Source organism: Myotis daubentonii, chromosome 2 (genome assembly GCF_963259705.1).
Source record: "Myotis daubentonii chromosome 2, mMyoDau2.1, whole genome shotgun sequence".
Classification (NCBI taxonomy): Eukaryota; Metazoa; Chordata; class Mammalia; order Chiroptera; family Vespertilionidae; genus Myotis; species Myotis daubentonii.
The window spans coordinates 91,923,574-91,937,548 of NC_081841.1; the positions used below are offsets into that span (position 1 = coordinate 91,923,574).

Here is a 13,975-nt window from a genome sequence, read left to right on the forward strand (position 1 = left end):
TTTCAGATATTGACACTGGTGTAGCTATGCCTATAAGCACCTTGCTCTCATCTCAGACCTTCTTACCTCCCAAAGCAAATGCCATGACTAAGGGAACTTATCAAATGGAAACATATTAAATCAACCCCAACCCCAACACACATGCACCACATTTGTTGAAATAACTGCTAAATCACTGCCACAGTGAGTCATGGTTACTAAAGGGATCATGCTATACTCCTTGGGTTTGTTGAAGTAGAAAAAAAGTTGAAATCACTGTCTTAGGTGAATCATCTCACTACATCATTTCCAGGATGCCCTGGACTATTTATAAGAAAATAAATTATTAGGTTCTGGGGAAAATAGGCCTGCAAAAGGGAAACTTAAAAAGAGGGTGGCTGTCGGAACTATCATGGCTGTCTCAGAAGCTGGGGGGGGGGGGGGGGGGGGGAGGCGGAGGTGTTCTAATTCCTCCTGTAGGGCAAGGAGGTACTTGCTCCTATATTCCTGAGTTGGAAACAAAAAAGCATTTTAACCACAAAAGCAATGTTACAAGTATTAGTTAAGCTGAAACAGGCAGAATGAGTTAAATAAGACTCGTGTGGGCTGTTTTAGAAACTTGATCACTGAAAAACAGTCTGTGAAAAAATGCATGTTGGCTCTGAAAAACTGACCTGTACACAAAATTTAGAAATAAATCTGTTGAGCAGTTTGGATTTTCCCAATTTATCTCTGCAAGGTTGAAAGCAAAATGTCATATTTAAGTACTAAACCAGTAAAATCTCAGTTTTCATTGTACATCTTATTCTCCTAAAATACTTAATTATGTTTTACTCTGTAGAAATCAATCTAATAAGAATCACTTGCCTTTTTCTGGGCAATTGCAGCTCGCTGCAGTTTCTCTTTAGCTTGATTATACTTTTCTTCTCGGTCTGTGATACGTTCATGAAGCTTTTGCTTTTCTTCCAGCCACTGGATCTGTTTCTCTTCCAATGTCCTATCAGAAGAATGTAGGCAAAACATGGACATTAACTCTCAGGATTAAACAGATATCATCCCAAGTAAAATCAAACTTAATACCTATGTGGCATTCAGAAGACTAATTTAGATATTTGAAGTAAAAATATATTGTTTTACTCAATGAATAAAGATGTTTTTCTTTGAGGGTTTTCAGAATAGTATGGCCAGAGAGAAATTTAAAGGGCCTTCTTCCATAAATGTATTATTATTATTATTATTATTATTATTATTAAAAGAATTCAAAAGTCTATAAAGTTCATTCTCTAGAGACCACTGTATATTGTCAAAGGGTGTTTGTAACTAGTTCCCAAAACACATTCAATGTGGAATTATCATTGAAATAACTATATATAATATAGCAGGGGGAAAAAAGAAATAGTTGTACATAACGAAAAAAAGCAAACTCTACTTTTCAACTTCTAGTTGTGCTTTTTCAGCTTGGCTTCTTAAATTTCGGCACTCCTGTTTTAACCTCTCCACCATTTCCTTCAGTATTTGGTTTGAATTCAGCAGTTCATTCTCTGACTGTGTAAGTGAGGTCACTTGGATCTGCAAACTACTGATTTGCTTAAAAGAAAAGAAGATAAATGTTAAGGCCACTAAACAAATTTAGTAGAGTATAAGGGCGGCAGAGGATACTAAACATCTTCCCTCACAAATACCCCACACAGCTAATGTGCCCTTGAGGACACCCTGAAATGAAATAAGCTTCAAGACATAGATTTTAAAAAGCCCTTTAAAAAAATAAAGCAAAATGTTTGCTAAATAGCATACCTGTTTCAGGTCAGAATTTTCATTTTTCTCTTTCTCTGCATTTTCAATATTCACAATTTGTTGTTGAAGTTTTAACCTAAAAATCAAACCCAATGAAAGACATTATTAAGGATCCACAGTTCATATATTTCACTGAATTAGGTAATCATTTTACTGAGTGCCTTTATTAACAGTAGACATTGTGAAATCTGGTAGATAAATGATAAAGATTTTGACTTCAGGCAGTCAAGTTGTGTTCACATATAAATAAAATTTAACATAAATTTCTGCTTTTGTTATGAAAAAATTTATAAACTATTGGCACAGAGAAGAGGAGAAATCAGGTCTGTCTAGAAAGAAAAGAAAACTATCTGAAAATTAAAATCTGATGGGCAGATTTTAATGAACACAGGAAACAGCCTGAGCTGTCTTTGGTGGGCAAGTGTACAATGTGTTGTAAGCCACCAGAAAGCAGTCCAGTTTTGGAGAAGCCACTTTACAACCAGATAGTAACTGACAATTTACAAAATGCCTTCAGCTGCACTGCTACTTGCACTTTCACTCTCCTAGGTTAGGGAGCTCCAAAATGTACCCTAATGACCACCATGTCATAATATAACAGGCATTAATTAAGGTTGGCCAATTTTAATAGTAATTTCTCACAATAAATCTATGCACATAAGCAGAGTCATCTGTATTATTCCAATTTTACAGATAAAAAGATTGAAGTTTAACCAAGTTAGGCCAAATCACATAGCTACCAAGTCAAAGGACCGAGGTCTTCCAACATCCAAGTTAGCGTCCCCCTCTCCCACTTCATTATGTGGCAATTTTACTGATTTAAAAGAAAACTGTCTAGTACAGGACAACATGCTGTATTCTATTAAATATATTGAGTTTTCATCCCTGAGATGAATAAACACACAATTTGTATCCTCTTCAAAAGGAGTATGTTCTCAGAACATCGCTGGTGACCAAATGACTAACCTCCTGAGAAAGACTTTATGCTAATTAGGCTTGAAGGATAGGCCCTCAACCTCTCCCTTTTTTTTTTTTTTTTAATTTAAATATATTTTATTGATTTTTTTACAGAGAGGAAGGGAGAGGGATAGAGAGTTAGAAACATCGACCAGCTGCCTCCTGCACACCCCCTACTGGGGATGTGCACGCAACCTAGGTATATGCCCTTGACCGGAATCGAACCTGGGACCTTTCAGTCCGCAGGCCGACGCTCTATCCACTGAGCCAAACGGGTTAGGGCTCAACCTCTCCATTTTTAAAACCCTTCAAACACTTATCTCAAATATAATTCATTTGGTACTTATTTTTAGTTTGGCATTATCAATATTTATCAATCCAATTAGAACTGCTGATTGGAAAGACAACATTCTCAAAGGCCCACGGCTGTGCTTTAAACACTAATAAAAATTCAATAAACGTTTGCTGATGGATTGAATGAATCAACCTAAATCCTGGATTAGAAGTTTAAATGTGTAAAATGACTGGACAATATGACATGGAAGAAGCCACTAGACCCACTGCTTCCTGAGGTATTTACATACAAATGATGGAAACAATGGATCTAAAGCAAGGATATCAAACATGTGGGCCCACCTGCCATGAGTCTGACATGCTTGATCTAAAGGAATAGGGCCAGTCTTTCTCTTGCTTTGCTCCTTTGACAGTATTAGTCACGCTATCTGGTAATATTAGCTAAATTATTACTCTCTCAAACTTTCTATGCATTTCTCCCCTTAAAAGTTTATGAACGTTACTAACTTTGTAGTTAGATTACAAGTTAATGGAGGTTTCTTTCTACAAAACCTTGAAGATGAAAATAAAGGCGAAAAAACTGTGGGTCCTAGCCCAGGTCCAAAGTTAGAAAAGTTAGGCCCCAAATTATTTTAGCTCTGGTAGAGATTTTGGATATACTTGATAAATCAATAGAAACAAGACCCAGTTACAGGAACCATTCATAGCCTAAATGCTTTCTAAATAAGTTATGTAGATATTAAGAGAAACAACTAAAGCCTACATTCAAAAATTGAAGCCAAAGAAACCAATGCCAAAGAGCACCTGACTATTAAGACACAAAAGGAATAAGAACATCATCACTATGGTAGAATATAAGAAACAACACACAGTTTTCTTCAGTTGGCTTTGCTGAAGCAGTGATGGGTTATAATCTACAACTGATAAGAGATTTCTAAATTTTTATTGTTGATAGTATTACAGATATCCCCCAATTTTCCCTCCCCTTCATCTCCCTCCTCCCAGCTCCTGCCCAACCCCAGGCCTTCACCACACTATTGTCTGTGTCCATTAGTTATGCATATATGTATATGAGTTCTTTGGTTAATCTTTTCCCATCTCCTCCCCTAACTCCATCCCCCTCTCAGCTCCCCTCTGAGATATGTCAGTCTGTTTCATGCCTCCATGTCTCTGGACCTATTTTGTTCACCAGTTTATTATATTCATTAGATTCCACTTATAAGTGAGATCATGTGATATTTGTCTTTCTCTGACTAGCTTGTTTCACTCAGCATAATACTCTCCAGGTCCCTACATGCTATCTCAAAGAGTAAGAGATCCTTCTTTTTTACAGTTGCATAGTATTCCATGGTGTAATGTGCCACAGCTGTTTTATCTACTCATCTACTAGTGGGCACTTGGGTTGTTTCCAGATCTTAGCTATTGTAAATAACGCTGCTATGAACATAGGGGTGCAAATATTCTTTCTGATGAGTGTTTCAGACTTCTTAAGATAAATTCCTAGAAGTGGGATCACTGGGTCAAACAGTAGCTCCATTTTTAATTTTTTGAGTAAATTCCACACTGCTCCATAGTGGCTACACCAATCTGCATTCCACCAGCAGGGCACTAGTTCCCTTTTCTCCACATCCTCGCCAGCACTTGTTATTAAGATGTTACAGGAGAAAATTAGTCCATGATTTAACTTAACATCATTACAGTTAGAATTCTAAAGGTTAATGGAATTTAACAAAAAGTAACTTAAATAGGAATAATCAGGGTTTAGAAATATGTTCAATGATCTAAAAATCACAATAATGAAAGAGTTCAAAACATATTATTTCACAATGCTACAGATTTAGGAATAAAGTACAGTATTTCCTTTTTAAATATATTTTTATTGATTTCAGAGAGGAAGGGAGAGAGAGAGATAGAAACATCAATGATGAAGAGAATCATTGATTGGCTGCCTCCTGCACACCCCCTACTGGGGATCGAGCCCACAACCAGGGCATGTGCCCTTGACCAGAATTGAACCTGGGACCCTTCAACTTGCAGGCTGACACTCTCCACTAAGCCAAACCGGCTATGGCTAAAATACAGTATTTCTTGATTAGAAGGTTTGAATATTCAAAGTGTGTTACAATTAGTCAAAATAAAATAATCTTTAGCCCTAGCTGGTTTGGCTCAGTGGATGGAGCATCAGCCTGCAGACTGAAGAGTCCAGGGTTCGATTCCGGTCAAGGGCACATACCTTGATTGCTCAATTCCCGGCCCTGGTCGAGGCATGTGCAGGAGGCAACCGATCGATTTGTGTTTCTCACATCAGTATTTCTCTCTGTCTCTCGCTCTCCCTTCCACTCTCTCTAAAAATCAATGGAAAAATATCCTTGGGTAAGGATTAACAACAACAACAAAATACTAATTTTTATAACAGAAGTACAAAGTACAGAAGAAAGTACACTTAATTCTCATTAGATCAGTAAAGACTACATAAGAAAAATACAATTTGAAATGGATCCTGAAGACAAAATAACAGTCTGAAGTAGAGAAATTAATGATTTAAGCAAACAAGAGGACAACTAATGAAGCAAGACTACAGAGCAAATGAAGAGGGTGGGATAGAACACTATATATTTTGGAAGCAAAGGGAGAAAGGATATCTTCACAAAAACAGAAAGGGAAGAGAGAATGATGAAGATACAGAAGTTCTCAAATAGTGAGAAGCTGAAAGAATTCATATCCAGACATCTTTGCTCAGGTACAAATGAGAGCACAGTGGAACAGTGGACAAAGAGTTTCCACTGAGAGGCAAGGTAGCCAGGTTAACAGACTGGAAGAAGGAAAAAACAAAACAAAACACAAATGTACAAGAACTACCAGTTTCAATTTCTTCAGTGAGAATAGAGTAAATAATAGAAAACAAGTTGTTTTTAAAGTGATCAATTCTAAGGGATGACAAGGTATGATGGCTAAGTGTAGGGCTATTAAGGTAGAATAAAGATAGAGAATTCAACCTGGCTGGTTGCTCAGTGGTTAGAGTGTCAGCCCACGGACCTAAGGATTTGCTTCCCATCATGGGCAGGTACCTCAGTTGCAGGTTTGATCCCAGCCCGTCAGGGAACAGGCGAGAGACAACCAGTCGATGTGTCTCTCTCACAGATGTTTCTCTCTCTCAGCCTTCCTCCCTCCCTTCCACTTTCTCTCTAAAGATCAATGGAAAAAATATCCTTGGGTGAGGATTTAAAAAAACAGAATTCCGGAGGAGAACCAAGATGGCGGCATAGGTTAACCCTGGAGATTGCTGCCTTGAACAACCAAATCAAAACACACCTAAAAGACGGAACGGACATCATCCAGAACCACAGGAAGGCTGGCTGAGTGGAAATTCTACAACTAGGAGGAAAGAGAATATCATACCCAGACTCAGAGGAGGCGCAGTACTGAAGTGAAATACTCAGGTACGGAGTGCGTGCAGAGCGGGCTGGCGGCGGAGGGCGGGGATGGTGCTTTCAATCGGGAGGGAGTCTCAGATTCTGAGCTCCAGATCCGGGCGAGTCTCTAGGGACCCAGACTCAAACGGGAGAAGCAGGACTGTCTGGCTTCAGTCAGAACTCGAAGGCAGCTTTCTCTCCGAGGTTTGCAGCGGTTGCTGGGACTCTGTGAGGCAGAGCCCCTAGGGATGGAACTGAGAGCCGCCATAACTGCTCTCTCCGGCCCACCCTGTTGATCCCGAGCCCGAGCGACCCACCTGCCCCGCCCAAGCCCTGCGCAGAGCCATTTGCCAGATAGCCTCAGGCAAAGGCTAGATTAGCACCTCCCTAGAGGACAGAAGTTTTCCCACTGCAGACACAGCTGATTCTCACAGCCAGCTGGCCTGGAGGTCAAATCCCCCTAGTATTAACTACAACAATCAAGGCTTAACTACAGGAGGACTGCACACAAAGACCACTAGGGGGTGCACCAAGAAAGCATAAAAAATGCGGAGACAAAGAAATAGGACAAAACTGTCAATGGAGGATATTCAGTTCAGAACCACACTTTTAAGGTCTCTCAAGAACTGTCTAGAAGCCACTGATAAACTTAATGAGATCCTCAACAAATCTAATGAGACCCTCGATGTTATGATAAAGAACCAACAAGAAATTAAACATACACGGACTGAAATAACGAATATTATACAGACTCCCAACAGCAGACCAGAGGACCGCAAGAATCAAGGCAAAGATTTGAAATGCGAAGAAGCTAAAAACACCCAACCGGAAAAGCAAAATGAAAAAAGAATCCAAAAATACAAAGATAGTGTAAGGAGCCTCTGGGACAGCTTCAAGTGTACCAACATCAGAATTATAGGGGTGCCAGAAGATGAGAGAGAGCAAGATATTGAAAACCTATTTGAAGAAATAATGACAGAAAACTTCCCCTACCTGGTGAAAGAAATAGACTTACAAGTCCAGGAAGCACGGAGAACCCCAAACAAAAAGAATCCAAAGAGGACCACACCAAGACACATCATAATTAAAATGCCAAGAGCAAAAGACAAAAAGAGACTCTTAAGAGCAGCAAGAGAAAGAAACTCAGTTACCTACAAGGGAATACCCATACGACTATCAGCTGATTTCTCAACAGAAACTTTGCAGGCCAGAAGGGAATGGCAAGAAATATTCAAAGTGATGAATACCAAGAACCTACAACCAAGATTACTTTATCCAGCAAAGCTATCATTCAGAACTGAAGGTCAGATAAAGAGCTTCACAGATAAGGAAAAGCTAAAGGAGTTCATCACCACCAAACCAGTATTATATGAAATGCTGAAAGGTATCCTTTAAGAAGAGGAAGAAGAAGAAAAAGGTAAAAAACAGAATTCCAGAGTGAACATAAAATAGACTATAAGCAAAGGTGTTGGATGTGTCAACAATACAGATGTACTCACTAAGAATAAAAGCAAAGGATAGAAAATAGAAAAAAGCTGAGCCAGAAGCCACGGTCCTCAGTGACTGCTGGGGAATATCCTGTAGGTCCGTAAATGGACAGAAAGATAGAGTAAGATGGATGCAACAACTATCACAGAAAAAAACATTTTAACCAAAGTTAGTCACTGGTCTAAAAACAACAGTGGGGTTCGGAAATACTGATTCCCTTTTTTGGTCCCTAGTTGCAAGAGAGAGTAAGGAGGCCCTGGCAGGTGGCTCAGTTGGTTGGAGTATTGATCTGTTCACCAAAAGTTTGTGGGTTTGATTCCTACTCAGGGCACATACTTAGGTTTTGTGTTCATTCTGTCAGGGTACGTTCAGGAGGCAAACGATCTCTCTCTCTCTCTCTCTCTCTCTCTCTCTCTCTCTCTCTCTCTCTCTCTCTCTCCCTCAGTCTAGAAATTAATGAAAGCATATCCGCCGGTGAGGATTAAAAAAAAAAAAAAAGGTTGCCAGGTAATATGTCATCAGGACAAAGTCAGGTTTCAGTAAGGGGTGTTTATAAAAACGTGGAGGTTGTAAAAAATTTATTGGAATGGAACAGGGATCTCAGAGGTTATAGCAAACATTGTTAAGAGGAGAGCTTTAATGAGTTGGTGGTGGGAGCAGTCAAAAGGTGAAGGATGAGTAAGTTGGGGAATGAGAACGTATGTGATCAAGTACTTTATATTTCAAAAGCAGTTATGGAGAGAATGGAAGTAGAAATATAGGTAGGCTGGACAGCCAAGGAACAACAGCGAATACAGCTGTGGGAAAGTTATAAATGGAAACAGTTGGAATAACAGTGAGATGGAGCTCTTCCAAGCTCTCTGCACAGTACAGGAGAGCCAATTGTGATCATTACTGCCCAGGTTTTCTGTGGCAGGCAGCTGACATGCGTCATTTCAACGTTCAACAAATGTTTACTGAGTGCCTACAAATGCTGGGCCCAGTGCCGCAAATATATCAGTGCAAAAACAAAGAATCTGTATTCTTAAGGAGTTTATGCTCCAACCATGCTATCTGAGCTTTCTTTCTTTTTTAAAATATAGTTTTATTGATTTCAGAGAGGAAAGCAGGAGGAGAATCATTGACTGGCTGCCTCCTGAACAATCAGGGATGGAGCCCAAAACCCGGGCATATGCCCTGACTGGGAATCGAACCGCAACCTCCTGGCTCAACCAATGAGCCACCACAGCCAGGCTGAGCTTTCTTTAATAGTGAAAATGTTCTATAATGTGCACCATCCAATATGTTGCATATTTGAAATGTGGCTACTGTAAACAATTTCTTAAATTTTTAATTAATTTAAAATTAGATTTAAATAGCTATTGTATTACTAGCTATATGTAGCTATTGTATTATTAACCCAGGAGTGGGTATGTAAACCAGACCCAAATCCTTTTCTAGATGTTTCTAACTTGATTCATCAAGTAAAAATTCTGTTTTCTTTGATCTCAAAGATCAAATTTCTTTGATCTTTGACTTGACCTCACAGAGAAAGCAGTAGTAGAAAAGCAGACATACAAGTTAAAAGAGAGGAGGAAGACCTCAGACCTGAGGAGAGAAGCCGCTCTCATCTGACCATATCTGAGTTCCTAAATAAAGGCATCCATGAGACCAGCATAATCCTTGTCCTTTCCACAGTTTAAGTCAGCCAATAAAGTCCCCTTTTTTGCTTCAGTTAATTGGGGCTGGGTTACTGTCATAACCAAAAATTGACTAGATTATCTTATTTTAAATCCTGTCATTTTTACATGTTTTTAATTTACAGGTAACTTTATAAATTTTACAAACTCATTGTAAGGTGGGGCAATCTTGTGAAATATAGGCTACTGTTAGAATAGTAATTTTATTATTCAGATTAGTGGTGAAGAAACCACTTTAATGAAAGCAAGAAACTGGTATTTAATTAATATTTATTTATTTATTTATTTATTTACTAGAGGCCCAGTGCACAAAAATTTGTGCACTCGGGGGAGGGGGGGTCCCTCAACCTGGCCTATGCCCTCTCGTAGTCTGGGACCCCTAGGGGGATGACCATCTTCTGGCTTAGGCCCGCTCCCCAGGGAACTGGGCCTAAGCTGGCAGTCAGACATCCCTCTGGCAGCCCGGGAGCCCTCAGGGGATGTCCACTTGCCAGTCTAAGCTGCAGTCGGACATCCTTAGCGTTGCTGAGGAGGCAGGAGAGGCTCCCACCACCACCACTGGACTGGCAGCCATCAGCCTGGATTGTGGCTGAGTAGAGCTCCCCCTGTGGGATCGCACTGACCACCAGGGGGCAGCTCCTGCACTGACTGTCTGACCCTTGGTGGTCAGTGTGTGTCATAGTGACCAGTCATTCGAGTGGTTCTGTTGTTAGGGTCAATTTGCATATTACCCTTTTATTATATAGGATAGAGGCCTGGTGCACGGGTGGGGGCCGGCTGGTTTGCCCTGAAGCAGGGGTCCTCAAACTATGGCCCGCGGGCCACATGCGGCCTGCCGAAAACATTTATCCAGCGCGCTGGGTGTTTTTGCCGCCGCTGTGTGCATAGGAATTTGTTCATAGTTTTTTTTTTAAACTATAGTCCGGCCCTCCAACGGTCTGAGGGACAGTGAACTGGCCCCCTGTTTAAAAAGTTTGAGGACCCCTGCCCTGAAGGGTGTCCCGGATCAGGGTGGGGGTCCCGCTGGGGTGCCTGGCCAGAATGGGTGAGGGGTTGATGGCTGTTTTCAGGCTGGCCACAGCCCCTTCAGGGTGGGGGTCCCCACTGGGGTGCCTGGCCAGCCTGGGTGAGGGGTTGATGGGTGTTTGCAGGCTGGTCAAGCCCCGCCCAGTGGGGACCCTCTCCCCATGGAGGTTTGGCCAGCCTGGGTGAGGGGCTGATGGCTGTTTTCAAGCTGGCAACACCCCCTTTAGGGTGGGGGTCCCCATTGGGGTGCCTGGCCAGTCTGGGTGAGGGGGCTGAGGGCTGTTTTCAGGCTGGCCAAGCCCCCCTCGCGACAGAAGCACCCAGCTTCTCCTTTTTTTCTTTTTTTCTTTTTAATTCTGGGATTTACTTACCTTCTATAATTGAAACTTTGTAGCCTGGAGTGGAGCTCAGAGCTGGCCAGGGCAGGTGGGAGGGAAGCTTGGCTTCCTCCATCGCCAGGGGCAACCCAAGGCTCCAGCTCTGTGGCCAGGGCCTGCTGAAAGCAGGTATCTGGGGTTGATTTACCTTCTATAATTGAAACTTTGTTGGTTTGAGTGGAGCTGGCTTCCTCCATCATTGGGGCAACCAAGCCTCCTACTTGCTCCAGCTCCGCGGCTGCCAGCTGCCATCTTGGTTGGGTTAATTTGCATATAGTTGCTCTGATTGGCTGGTGGGTGTGGCTCAAGGCATAACGAAGGTACAGTCAATTTGCATGTTTGTCTTTTATCAGTGTAGATTTATTTATTTATTTGTTTGTTTGTTTGTTTGTTGTTAATCCTCACCCAAGGATATTTTCCACTGATTTTTAGAGAGAGTGGAAGAGAGGGGGAGAGACAGAGAAAGAGAAAGATCAATGTGAGAGAGAGACATCGATTGGTTGCCTCCTGCAAAGGCCCTGACTGGGGCCAGGGATCGAGCCTGCAACTGAGGTACATGCCCTTGAGCCAAAATCAAACCTGAGACCCTTCAGTTCGAGGGCCAATGCTCTATCCACTGAGCAAAACCGGCTAGGGCTGTAATTAATAATTTACAGCATCTGCCAAAGGTGAATTAATCCTACTTATCATGGATGTTTGTTGTTTGTAAATAAATGGATATTTTTGCTTTATATAATTTAGACTTTCATTTTCTTAGCAAGACCTTTTACTCCACAGGTAATCTTTCTATCACAGATTCTATATAAGACAAGCTACAGTTATGTTTATTTTAATGAATGATAAAAATAGACCTGGTTGATGTAGTTACTTATAAATTAGAAAATCAAAGCTGTCATGGGAAAAACACACAACTGTAAATCATTTCTTTTAAAAGTCATTCAAATTTTGTGAATTTTTGTTTCTTCTGCTACATTTTATGTTGGATACTATGTCCTTATTTTAAAAATAAGTTGGGGTCAATTACACACTATAAATGATCTGAAGAAACTAAAGAGAAATCAAAGAAAAATTATTAAAGTGACTAATGGAATAGAAAATGATTCATATTAAAGAATGTCTAAAGGAATGAAAGCTGTTTTATATAGCAAATAAACAATAACCTAAGGGTCAAGTTCTTTATTGTCTTCAAGTAATGACAGAATGCTGAACATTTTATCACTCTGGCAACAGAAGCCCAAGCCAAAAGAAAGACTTAAATTCTAACACAAAATAGGATAAAACATCAGAGTGAGGTTCCTGGGGGTGGGGGGAGGGGAAGGTCTCTTTCTCTCCTTTCTGGAGATTGTCAGGAAGAGATAAAACAACTTATCTGTCCTGCACAGTTAGAAAAATGTACCCAGCCAAAAGAAAACGCTAGAATAAGATTGGCTCTCAAAATCCATTACAGATTTGTGATTCTAGAATTGTAGAAGCTAACATTTAAATTAATAGTTCATAAAACCTGACCTTTGTAAATAATACATATGTCTCTGCCAGAGGTAATTCTTTCCCGAGTAATAAGAATCAAAAACCTTGTCCCAAAACATAACTTACAACTTAATGAACATAAGATTTAAAAATCTCTCAACTTTAATCTACATAATTAGAAAGTCAGTAAGCTTTTACATTTTAAAAAACAGATATAAGGGACTTCCAGGTAGCTGAAAATAACAGATGTTTAGTTCTGCTTTACCCATATCTCTTTTAAAACAATACAGAAAAGGAGAATAAATAAAGCCACAAAAAAACCGCATCCTTCACAATGGAAGAGAGAAAATGCTCAAACTTTAAAGGACCTATAAGGAAAAATAGGAAAGTAATTCTAAATCCCAGCAAGAGACTGCTCATGCTCTAGACTGGAAGTCTTTGTAGTGAGCATGGGCTCCCTTCATGTGAATGGACTTAACTCACCCATTAAAATAAAACGATCTCTAATCTGGCCCAAAGCAAGACCCAACTATATGCTATACATAAAAGACACATTTAAAAAACAAAGTGATTCAGAAAGACTAATAATCAGAATACAAATTGGCAAATGGAAACAATAAGAAATATCAGACAAGGTGGAATTCAAGCAAAAAAAACCCAAAAAAACCCCCCACAAATAAATGACAAAAAGAAAGCACTTTTAAATACTTAAAGCCACAATTCACCATAAAGATGTAATTGCTCTGATTACTTATATGCCAAATAATAAAGCAATCACCTTTATGAAGCAAAAAAATACAAGATATGAAAGGAATCATAGATACAAACACACCCTATCTAATAAAGAGGGAATTGACCCTCATGCTGTCGCAAAGATGGCAGCGCCTACAGCCAATAAAGAGGGAATATGCTAATTCACTGCCCTGCCCTCAAAGATGGCAGCACCCACAGCCAATAAGGAGGGAATATGCTAATTTACTGCCCCGCCCTCAAATATGGCAGCGCCCAGAGCCAATAAGGAGGGACTATGCTAATTTACTGCCATGCCCTCAAAGATGGCAGCACCCACAGCCACAAGATGGCGGCATCCAGGCCCCTCAGCCCTGCCAGGTGTGCAGCAAGGCTGGGCCCGCCTGCCTCCAGAGTCCCCCAATCCCCTCAGCCCGCCAGGCACCCAGGGCTGGCCCGAGGCACAGGCAAGCCTCAGATGGTAGCTGCCCAGCCTCCTAGGGCCAACAGAAGCTCAGGTAACCAGGGTCGGCCGAGGCTTGTGCTGCCGGCAGTGGCAGCAGCAGAGGTGTGATGGGGCATCACCTTACCCTGATCGCCAGGTCGCCTCCCGCCCCTGAGGGCTCCCAGACTGTGAGAAGGGGCAGGCTGGGCTGAGGGACCCCCCCTCTCCCAGTACATGAATTTTCATGCACCGAGCCTCTAGTTAATAATAATAATAATAATATTAGGAGACTTCAACAAGAAAAATCAAGTGGACAAAAATAGAAGT

At 40.9% G+C, this 13,975-nt stretch overlaps 1 protein-coding gene across 4 annotated transcripts in view; it reads right to left on the reverse strand.

Annotated features, from left to right (window-relative positions):
* Positions 1–13,975, reverse strand: part of CEP83 (centrosomal protein 83) — a 143,756-nt gene that overhangs the window by 16,489 nt on the left and 113,292 nt on the right. For all 4 annotated transcript variants that reach the window (XR_009451280.1, XM_059683808.1, XM_059683807.1 and 1 more), the window contains 3 exons: positions 1,774–1,849; positions 1,409–1,566; positions 847–976 (listed from right to left, as the gene is read on the reverse strand). Coding sequence is in view for 3 of the 4 variants with exons in the window: in XM_059683808.1 (XP_059539791.1) it covers positions 847–976; positions 1,409–1,566; positions 1,774–1,849 (364 nt within the window). In the remaining variant the exon portion in view is untranslated. The remainder of the gene's footprint in view (positions 1–846; positions 977–1,408; positions 1,567–1,773; positions 1,850–13,975) is intronic.